The 11859-nt window shown below is 43.0% G+C and overlaps 1 protein-coding gene across 1 annotated transcript in view; it reads right to left on the bottom strand.

Annotated features, from left to right (window-relative positions):
• Window positions 1-279: 279 nt before the first annotated feature.
• Dsg3 (desmoglein 3) overlaps window positions 280-11859 on the bottom strand; it is a 31642-nt gene continuing 20062 nt past the window's right edge. Inside the window, 6 exon segments of the mRNA NM_001191079.2 lie at window positions 280-1755; window positions 2817-3034; window positions 5381-5444; window positions 5716-5858; window positions 8842-9096; window positions 10706-10933. Of these exon segments, the coding sequence (NP_001178008.2) occupies window positions 943-1755; window positions 2817-3034; window positions 5381-5444; window positions 5716-5858; window positions 8842-9096; window positions 10706-10933 (1721 nt within the window). The 3' untranslated portion in view covers window positions 280-942.

Here is an 11859-nt window from a genome sequence, read left to right as displayed (position 1 = left end):
ATTATTTTCCTAAAATGAGACACACTTCACTCCATGTGATTTTAGGCCACAGCCCTTTTTGCTTAGAAGAGAAGCCGTGCTCTCTATACTCACAAACCCTGTGAGCCGTTGCTAACTTCACGAACCTCACTGCACATCTTTTGGGTCATTTCTACTCCCTGACGCATTTGTTAAAGACTGACACAGGATCAGTTTCCGAGGAGTATCAATGAGGAAGTTCACTGTATTTTTCTTGGGCTAGATCAAAGTACGCACAAAATATTATTTACACCATACTAATTTTTTTACATGTTCTATGATATTTGTATTTCAAAATTATCTTTTTAAAAAAGATACACAGCACATAGGTATGGCAAGTTAAACAGGTTTTTCACTCATAAAAATACGTTTTGAGTTTCCTTACCAAATGACAAAACAAACTAAAACTAAAACCAAAACCAAAAACAACAAACCAAAAAACCCCAGCTGCATCTATTGCCTTTATTCCAAGCTGCCCTGTAAGGTAAACCAAGCACCTCAAATCCCCATTGCTATTAATAATACTCTCATATCCTTATTAGTGACACCAGAATAGGTGTTAGAGACAGGAACTTGCATTCCAAGAAGGAAGCCAATCTACTAACCCACACTGCATTTTAAGGTGACAGCATCTTCTTTTGGTGTTGATAATAGAGAAATGAGAAGATGCTTGGGACATATTCCTGTCTAACATCTTAGATAATTAAAAAAAATATACACAGGTTTGCTCTGCTGGAAAAAAATCAGATAATCAGAAATGATAACATACCCAGCTTTGGTATATGAGTCAGAATATTTGAATTATACTTATGATCAGAGATTATCCACTAAGAGCCAAATTAGTCCAACAGTGCTAGCATTGCTAAATTTAAAAAAGGTACAAATACCCAAATTTGTCTGGTACGTTTTTCCAGTTTGCTTTGGTCATAGATGGGAACAGGCTTCTTTTGTATAGAGCATACTGTAGGAGCCTCGAAGCTCTGTGGGAGCCACTATGCTGCCAGAGGCACTAGGAAGGGGGCAAATGACTCTTTCTGTTACAGTGACATTTTGAGTGACATGTGGGTCAAAGGTGGCAGTGGTGGGTTGCACAAAGGAACCTGATGTTGTGTAAGTTTCTGTGAGCAAGTAGTTACCAAGCTGTAGAGGATCAGGGATGGCAATAGCAGGGTGGACAGACCCAGAAGAGGACAAAACAGAAGTATCTTGGTTGCCAGGCAACACGTGGCACACTTTGGAACCTGATTGGGTGACTTCCAGACCGCCAGGCAAAGTCTGGTACCTGTTAGAACCCGACTGGGTAACTTCCAGACCGCCAGGCAAAGTCTGGTACCTGTTAGAACCCGATTGAGTGACTTCCAGACCGCCAGGCAAAGTCTGGTACCTGCTAGAACCCGACTGAGTGACTTCTAGACTGCCAGGCAAAGTCTGGTACCTGTTAGAACCTGCCTGAAGGGCTTCTGTAGGGCGAGCACAGGCGTCAGCCCCAGAACTACTGTCTTTAGGGCCTGGCTTTACTTGCTTGGCTTCGTCATCAACGCCAAGACATATCTCTGCAAGCTTTTTAAATTTGGGGCCAAGGGAGTCCAAGAAACTGTCGTCCAGGTCATCGGCCATAAAGCTGCAGGAGCTGAGGGCTGGGGAACGGGGGGCAGCATCCTCGCCTTCGTCATCGTAGATCAGCAAACAGTCATTCACTTCACGATCATCCTCTTCCTCAGCATAGGCGGATGATTTCTAAAGATGGAGAAGGAGAAATGGACCTTATACTCTGTTCATAAAACCCTAGATGCACAGAACACATGAAACTCAAGAAGGATAACCAAAATGCGAATGCTTCACTCCTTTAAAAGGGCAACAAGAATACCCTTGGGAGGGAATAGAGAGGCAAAGTTTAGAACAGACACAGAAGGAACACCCATTCAGAACCTACCCCACATGTGGCCCATACATATACAGCCACCAAACTAGATAAGATGGATGAAGCAAAGAAGTGCAGGCTGACAGGAACCGGATGTAGATCTCACCTGAGAGACACAGCCAGAATACAGCAAATACATGGGCGAATGCCAGCAGCAAACCACTGAACTGAGAACGGGACCCCCGTTGAAGGAATCAGAGAAAGGACTGAAAGAGCTTGAAGGGGCTCGAGACCCCATATGAACAACAATGCCAAGCAACCAGAGCTTCCAGGGACTAAGCCACTACCCAAAGACTATACATGGACTGACCCTGGACTCTGACCTCATAGGTAGCAATGAATAGCCTAGTAAGAGCACCAGTGGAAGGGGAAGCCCTTGGTCCTGCCAAGACTGAACCCCCAGTGAACTAGTCTGTGGGGGGGAAGGATGAGGAGGGGAACACACATAGAGAAGGGGAGGGGAAGTTAGGGGGATGTTGGCCTGGAAACCGGGAAGGGGACTAACAATTGAAATGTAAATAAGAAATACGCAAGTTAATAAAGATAAAAAAAAACTGTATATGATGCCTGGAATCTATCACTGGGCTTTTGATCTTTGTGTTGGGGTAGGGAGAGCTTTTCCAGTATGCATTGAGACAGTTTTCACTCCATGAGGACTTTGTGTTAACATAGTCCTTGTTGTCTTGTCTTGTGAGTTTCAACTAGTGACTCAATTTTGACAGCCACCAAAGTTACTTGATTTATTTTGACAAGAGGAAGCTTTTATTTCCTTACATTAAAAAAAAAGCGTAGAAAAATGAATCTTAAAACCAACAGACATAATTAAGTAACCAGATGTCCTATATAAGTGGGATAACCAAGTCTGACGGTTTGCTACCTGAGAGAAGTAGGATCCTAGGAAAGTCATGTTCACTGGTGCAGCATAATCCTTCAAGGTCCCTCCAGTGGAATGCCTCGTTCTCATCGTTCCTGAATGACCCAAGCCAAGCGCCACTGCAGCTCCTGATCCCGTAGCTCCTCCTAGCTTGGTAGTCATCTCCATTCCGGAAGCACCTTCTACTAGGGTCCCTCCAGCGTAGGTATTTGTGCAAACTTCTAAAGACAGGAGAGAGAGAAAGAGAGATCTCTAATATTTCATGCTACGATTTTTTTTTTGTTCAGGCTCCTATGTATGCATTTGTGTGTACATTTGTATGCACCTTCATAGGCGTGTGCATGTCCATGTGTGCACATGTGTATGTGTAGAAGTAAGAATTCAATCCTGAGTGTTATTCCTTAGGACACTGTCCATCCTTCTTGAATCAAGGGCTGTCTCTGGTCTGGAATTTGCTGATTCAGCTTGGCTCTCTGATCATCGAGCCTGGGATTTGCCTCTCCCACCTCCTCAGTGCTGTGAGTATAAGCATGGGCCACCATGCTCAGCCTTTTCATGAACCCAGGACCTCGTACTTGCACAGTGAGCACGTGACTGACAAGTTGTCTTTTCAGTCTCCACAGTTTTTTCATTTTTGACCCTCATGAACATGTAAAGCACCAATGTGAGGGCAAGCACAGTGATGTGGCTGGGACAATGACATTCTGGTAGGCTTATGTGAGGGTAACAGAGCACGGTAGGAGGCATGGGCCGGTGGAAAGCCCTGAAAACAGATGTCAATTAAACCAACAGCGCAGGGGAAATAGATTGTCAGTGGCAATAGCCAGAAACAAAGAAAGCGAAAAGGCAGAGTAGTCAACGAAGAATAACCATGGACAACTTTGGAACTCCTGTGTTCTCAGGAACAATAACACTGCAGTCAAGACAGTCATAGCGTTTCAGTGTAGAAACTGAAGAGAGGGAAGGCCTCCATGATGTCCATCAAAGTAATAATGGAGGATGTGAAGAAAAAGGTGCAGAAGTTTGCTTGTTCTTCCTGTTTCTTCTATAGCATGCTTTCCCGGAGTATTTAAATCTATGTCTAATTTTTATTTCTGTGTATATGTGCGTGTCTCTGTGTGAACATGGGCACACGTGTATGGGTGTCCACAGATGTCAGAACAGGATGTCAAATCCCCTGCAACTGGAGCTAAAAGTGCTTGTTAGCCACGCAGTGTGGGTACCAGGAACTGAGCATTGGGCCTTGTCCCCGTTCTCCAGCTCAGCGCCTGTTATCTTTCACAGGCGATTCTAAGTTCAGTCTTTGCTCTGAAATGGGAGGAGCAAGTGAATGTCAGAGACGCTGCTAAAGGCAGCCAACCGGAGAGAACTTGTGCAGATTCTTGCTAACTATAGAATTGGCAATAAAATCCAATGAGGTTAAGGATCTTACTACTCACTAGTGTAGAGTGTACTTCTGACAATGAGACAACATGATTAAAATGCCAAGAAGTGACAAATTCACGTAAATGCCAGCTTCAGCTGTCATGCCCCATAGTGACTGTGAAGGATTACTAAGTTCATAGTTACATGAGGGAAAGGGACAGAATTGAAGACACACACACACACACACACACACACACACACACACACACACATACACACACACACGCACACACACACTCACGGGGATGCTCACATGTCAAGCACAGATACGCTAACGTGAGACTTGACAGGCAAACATGACCCAATCTGACCTACCATGGACAGTGGTAGGCACAGTTAATGCTTACATTTTTATTTAGAGTGTTCTAAATGCTGTAAAATATCACCTAATTAGAAATTATTAATTAGGGGTTGGAAAGATAACTCAGAGGGTAAGGGTACAGGCTGCTCTTTTAAAAGACCCAGGTTCAGTTATCAGTATCCATAAAGCAGTTCACAGCTGTCTGTAACCCCAGGCCTGCACATGGAGCACAGATGCAATGAAGGCAAACTACCCATAAAGAAAATGTAATAATGAATGAAAAAATGTTTTCAAGATAATGATAAAGATAAAGATAATAGCCTGAGGGCTATGCTTGCTTCAACCTGTTAAAGTTTGGAAAAATCAAAATGAAAGTCTTTAGATTTTCCAAACAGTGACATCATCAAGTGGATTAACTTAAGGAGGGCAGACCAATGCTGGGAGAATTAGAATATAAATATTAAGATTAATTAATCAATAGAGATATTGATATTCTATTAATAAGATATTAATAGAAATAACAGCCAGCTTCTCACTGCAGTGGCGACCGTTCCTGTTGTGCACACACATGTGCAATTACGGACCACTCCTTAATTCTGACTAGTTCTTCTTTAACCCACCGTTGCTTTCAAAGACAAGTTTCAAAAATAAATTTCAGTTTGAGAGAGGAGGGCTTCAAGTTCAAGGCCTGCCTAGGAAAAATTAGTGAGACCGTGTCTCAAAAACAGAGAGCATAAGGAAGAACAGTGTCTGTAGCTCAGCGGGGAACAGTTGCTGAGGGTACGCAAAGCCTGACTCAAATCCCAGCACAAACAAGTAAACAAATTTGACGTCCACTCACCAGAACTTTCCATAAAATCTGCTCCATTGCTTGTGACTGGAGGAACACAAATATTTGTGATTTCCTGGAAATGATGTTAAAAGATAAACACATAGGTTTCAGAGCACTATAGGTAAGGTCCCTTGTAAGTGATAACTTTACATTCCTTCTAGGGGTGGCCATTTTCCAGATGTGACATCTATAAAGCAGAAATCCTAAGTTCCCATCCCTGAGTCTCTGCTCCCCGCTGAGGGCTGAGATGAACCCTGATATCCCTCTGTTCCTCTTCCCTATTTCTACAGGAATCATTCTCCTGCTCCATGACTGCAGGACGACTTTACAAACCCAGTCCTCACCTTGTCTTCGGGCTGAGCTCCTTCGATTCCCCACTGATGAATCGTTCCTTCCGAGCCATCGGGCACTGGGACAAAGCCACCTGTCCCTGCTCCTCCGATGGGACCTGACCCACAGTCACAGGTCAGAAGCAGAAGTGGGGCCACTGGGCAGGAACAAGGAATGGTTGAATTAGTTAGAAATATTTGACATGGGAATTGTCAAAATGTTACAAAGACAGCACAATATTTTAAACATTAAAGGGATGTATTTAATGAAAGCAAAATTAGTGTTTACAGCACACAATTTAGTAAGCGAAACGCAGTAATCCAATGATCATGGAGGAGGCAGGACCATTTCTTGGAAGATTTGTATAGTTTCTCAATCCTTCTCCATACTACATAATAAAATAATAATAATAATTATTATTGATATATATATTTAGTGTGTCTATTGTGTTCTGTAAGTATGCACACAACTATGATACCTCCATAGCCAAGATTTTAGGTGATATATGACAATACTTTAGCAACCTGGTCTTTAGTAATTTCTTATTAAATGGTCATTGACCAACAAAGTACAAGAGCAACAAGAGAGAGAGAAAGTGTGTGTGTGTGTGTGTCTGTGTGTGTGTGTATCTGTGTGTGTGTGTCTGTGTGTGTGTATCTGTGTGTGTGTGTCTGTGTGTGTGTGTCTGTGTGTGTGTCTGTGTGTGTGTGTTTGTGTGTGTGTGTGTCTGTGTGTGTGTGTGTGTCTGTGTGTGTGCACGTGTGAGGATTGGGGGTACAAGGTGCTGGGAACTGAGACTCGGACTGCTTTTAGAGTCTATGCTCCTAAGCTCAGAGGTCTTTTCAGTGCACTTTTAATTGTGCTTGGAAGATCTTCCAGCCGTTGCATCATTCTTTCTGCTAATGGGCTAGAAACCATTTATTTGAAAATATTTATTTCATATGCATGGGTGTTTTGCCTGCATCTATCTCTGTGTACCCTGTGCATGCCCCGTGCATGCAGAGGCCAGAAAAGGTGTCAGATTCCCTAGAACTGGAGTTACTGGCAGCTGTTAACTACCATGTGGGTGCAGTGGTTCAAATCCAGGTCCTCTGGAATAGCAGCCATTGCTCTGAGTGGTTGACCCATCTTTCTAGCTCCAGAAATGCTAATTTTTGAAGCAGGTGTTTATTGTCTTCTGTTGTCAGTGACTCATCACCTTCTCTGCCCTGTCAGGGCCACATGAACTTGTCCACTTACAAGTCAACTAGCTCACTGAAGGGGTGTTAGGGAGTCTCTAAATCAGGCATCTAGGGTTTGAGTTTTGGATGCCACCCCTCTCCAGCTCTGTAAGCCCAAGTGTCTTATGTGATTTTTCTTTGCTCAGCTAACTCATCTGTTCAAAGAGGAAATAAATGGTTCATCATGGTTGTCTGATAGATAGAAGAGACGGTAATGGATGCTAAGGAAGATTGCTAGCATTGGTAGAATGAACTACATAATTATGCAAATTGGATCAGCCCTATATTTCTATATAATTCGGTCAAGTTACAAAATAAATGGGATGTAATTGATATATTATCTTGAAATTTAATATAGGGTATATATAAATTGTATTTATTTTTAAAATATTTTATTTTATTTTTTTAAATATTTTATTTTTAATTATGTGCACATATATGTGTGTGTGTGTGTGTGTAGGTATGTACATGTAATTGCACATATCTCTGAAGGCAAAACATGTCCCTTTTCCACATGTCACCTGAAGCTGTAGTTATGAGCCATCCAAAATACGTGCTGGGAACTGAACTCAGGTTTTCTGCAAGAGCTAGATGCTCATAGTAACTGAGCCATATTTCTGCCCCTAAATGATATTTCTAAAGATAGTTGAAGTATAATATATTATCATGAGAATTTGTTTTACCATTAATATTTTTATGAATTTGTTAAGGATCTCTTGTTTATTCAACTCCTTTCAAAGTTCCCTTAAGTAGAGGGTAGAGGACTCTCACATTCAGAGAACCATTTGATTAATGAAGTGTTGATTAAAATGAAAAATTCCAGAAGTCTATCTATTGAATAAAATAAAATGCATATTTATTAAAAGGTAGTACAGACACGTAATTTCCCTAAATGTCTTCAGTATTATGTGTGAACATTAAAATGTGTTTTTAAGGACTTTTACATGTCTAAGTACTACATGAGGGCCTGGGAGTTATAGGTCACTGTGAGCTTCCACATGGATGCTGGGAATTGAACCTGGGTCCTCTGCTAGAGCAACAAGTCCTCCTAACTCCTGAGCCATCTCTGCAGCTCAGGTGTGGGCATTTGAAAGGGATGCACATGAGGTAAGCTCTGTTTTGAGACCTTGTTGGGTTAAACAATGAATTCTCAGAGCTGGATTTCTGTTAGTGTGCACCAGGATGTGAGTCCTGATGTGAGCCTTCTCTAACGCTATTTGACCAGCATCCTTTCAGTTTAGGGCCTCGCCAGACTTGTGTATGCATCTGAGATTTTTACGTTCACCTTAGAAAGCCCACGTTTACTCGTAAAGGCATGGTTTAAGTGCAAACATTATTGACTGAACATAGAGTAGATTTATAATTTCTGTCTCTCTTGTCCACCCTCCCTCATATGTGTGGAGTGTGCTTATGATCTCACACCTGGATGAGCATGCTTACGGAGGCCAGAGGGCAGCCATGAGTATCATCTCTTAGGTGTTGTCCACTTTTTGTTGGGTAGGCACTTTCAACACCCAGAGCTTTGCTAAGTAAACTAGGCTAGCTGGCCAGTGAGCTGTAGGCATTAGCTTGTCTCTGCCTCCCATCTTGCTGTGGCTGGTGTACAAACATTCTCCATTGCTCTTGGCTTTTTAGGTGGAGATCGAATCAAGGTCCTCATGCTTGTGGGAAAAACACTTTACTGACTGAGCCGGCTCTCCAGCCCTGTTTTTTTTTTTCCCCAAAATGTTGGCATATATGACCTCTTTTGCTATATTTAAATTGTTACTAAACACATTTCAGACTCTTTCTACAGTTTCCTTCAGCTTTGCCAGTCAAGCGGCTAGAAAATGATGCTTCTCACATTGTACAAATGAGCACTATGGCTTTTGTAAATGACATTATTGCCATGGATTCTGAAGGACATGTGTGTTTACTCACATAGCAACATCAGGAGTCCTAGCAGGATCAAGCCAATAGCAGCAGGCCCCAGCCTCCAGGTTGACTCCTCACGGATGAAAGGCTCTCTGCTCGGGCCAGAGGCTCTGCACATGCTCCGGTCATCACACTGACACACTGTCAGGGTCAAGCTCTCTAGTGTGTCACACTGCCCATCCTGATTGTCCTTCACGATGACTGGGACATTGTACACTCCTGGAGAGATATGCTGCTGGGCTTGTAGAAGTGCTGAGGTAGCTATAAAAAAAATACACATCAATAGTGAACGTAGGTATCATTTGGTCTTAGAACTTCTTGTTTGTGATAATGGTGACAGACTTGTCCTGGCATCCTGGTCACAAATAGCAGAGCTGGGGTGACTGGAGCAATGCTGAGTGGTATTAGAGGTTTGGCTGGGTTGGTCTGTCTATCACCAAGTGTCCCATCCATGTAGACCATGCTTGGCCCAAAATAGTTATAGATGCAGCCCAACACGAAGCTATAAAAGTTAATTAAAATACTAAGAGATTGTTTTTGCTCGTTTGTTTTAGACCGATGGCTAGGTACTCGAAGTCACTAGAAGACAACTTCATAGTGTTGTATCATGAAACACTGTCATGAAAAAATAAACATATCTGTACTCTTGCAGCCCCCAGGCTCTTGCAGGTCCAAGGTTGTGGGTTGGACATCCCTATGTGTCCCAAGACAGCTCTTCTTCATCCAATGGTTCCCAGAGTAACCAAAAAGTTGGGTGCCCCTTGCAGCCCCTTCTTGTCACTCATTCCCACAGTCTGACAGGCCCATGAGTCTCCTCCACAAGGCCCTATACTGCCTTTCCTTCCCTACTAAGGAGGATAGAAAGTGCAGCATCACACCAATGTCAGGTCCCTGTCCTGGACTCACCCACTCTTACGTATGTCTATACCAATACTTACAGGTACATGGCCTCACATGGCCTCATGTATGCCTTTACCTCTGACCCTGTGTCTGACTCACTGACCCCTTCTTCCTAAGTGGGGACCCTGACAGTGCTGTGTTGTTTGAATCATTCTGGATCCCACAGTGCCCCTGACATTGTGCCATGGCTACCCAGTTTGCACTGCCCAACCAAACTCAGTATAATCACCCCATTCTGCCACCCCCAGGAATTGACCCTGGAACCTTGTGAATGCTGGGCATGTGCAGGACCACTGAGAGGTACTCTTAGCTGTCTCTTCATCGACAATTTATCTGTCTGGTAAACTCACTGGGAGACCAATGTACAGTTTGGAGCGATTTCTTTAAATAGGATCAGAAATGCCAAGGGTTGAAGGTCACTCAGAGCAAAATCTTTGGTCTCTCTCTGGTCATGGCTAACATATGACGCAGGATACCATGGAGCACATTCATGAGAAAAAGCAAGATCTGTACAGTAAACAGTGAAGGAAAATGAATTTATGGAGGGTTAAAAGTGCTTTGATGGTCTGTTTACAGTCCAGAAAGGGAGATTTTTATTAAGTCTATGAGACTTTTGAAAAACCACCGAAAATAATAGACATGATACACTTTAGGAGCAAAGGATTCCCTCTTCTTCACTGGTTTGTAGATGTCAGTCTGCCATGCTTTCAAGGTTACCTCTTACATGGCAAGCTCCAGCCCAGGCTGGCTGTACAGAGACCTCGGCTCCACAGTGATGCTAACAAACATAAAACAGCCAATGCTGATGGAATTCATAATTTCTCTTCTCCCCAGAAGAGAACAGATTCACATCTTAGTTTCAAAGAAGTGTCCTCAGTCTTTCTCAGAAAGGACCTCTGTCAAAGGATTCAGATTCCTCCGGAAACACACAGCAGCAGCAGTTTTGTCTATGGAAGGTAGTCAGACTCACCATTCAGCATCGTGATGGTCCACACAACCGGCAGCTTCAGTGGCTGCTCCTCCAGAGACACTGTGTAGGGGCCAGTGTATTTAGCCCTGTCCAGGGTTCTCACTGAGAGGGTCACCGATGGTGAGGATGTACAGATCTCTCTCTTCTCCAGGACAACTGATGGACAGTTTTCATTAAAACTGGGCACTTCCACATATACTGTGCCTGTGGAGGTCTTACCGGTGTTTTCTGTAAGAATAATAATTGAGCATTAAAGAATTACAAGGAGTAAAGCACAGAAAATCGCCTTCCGTTTGCTCTCTGACTCCCTCCATCTGCCTTCTTCCTTATCTCTCAGCTCCCCTTCTCTTGTCTGTCTCTTCAGCTTCCTTTCTTTTTCTGATTTCTCCCCTTCCTCCTACCTTCCTTTCCTTCCTCCCTCCTTCCCACCTTCCTTCCCTTCCTCCCTGACACTCTCTCTCTCTCTCTCTCTCTCTCTCTCTCTCTCTCTCTCTCCTCCCCCTCTCCCTCTCCTCTTCCCCCTCCCTCTCTTCCTCCCGCTCCCTCTCTCTCTGGTTGTGAGCCTAGCCTTTAATAGCTGAGCCATCTCTCCAGCCCCTCTCTCTCTTTGATGAAGAGTTGCTCTAAGTTTCTCAGGCTGGCTTTGAACTGCCCCAGCCTCCTGAGTAGCTGGAAGAATAGATGTGCCACTGCATCCAACTTATAAAAATGGAATGTTTTGTATTTCTTTTTTTGCTTTCAAGATAGGATAACTTCTCATGAAAAATTATATTTTTATTCTCAGGAGTAAAAAGACATCATGCTACTTCCATAACTAATAAAACCAATTTAAACTTGCCAAATTGCCTGTTGTCTCTAGCAATCAGCATTAGTATTAGTCAAATATTCTTGAAATCAGAATAATTAATTTACTGATTACAAATGAAATCGTTATGAAAACAATAGCCTGTAAAGCTGTGGCTATATCTGTAATCAGGAGAGGACAGATTCTTGCTCCTGCAACTTGAGCCCAAGTATTTGGACTCAAGTAATTATATTTGTTACTTAAGACCTCTCCTGGGCATACACCCAAAAGATGCTCCAACATACAACAAAGACACATGCTCCACTATGTTCATAGCAGCCTTATTTATAGCAGCCAGAAGCTGGAAAGA

Source organism: Rattus norvegicus, chromosome 18 (genome assembly GCF_021556685.1).
Source record: "Rattus norvegicus strain SHRSP/BbbUtx chromosome 18, alternate assembly SHRSP_T2T, whole genome shotgun sequence".
Taxonomy (NCBI): Eukaryota; Metazoa; Chordata; class Mammalia; order Rodentia; family Muridae; genus Rattus; species Rattus norvegicus.
The sequence above is the reverse complement of the archived record's forward strand: the minus strand, read 5'-3'. Positions and strand labels throughout refer to the sequence as shown.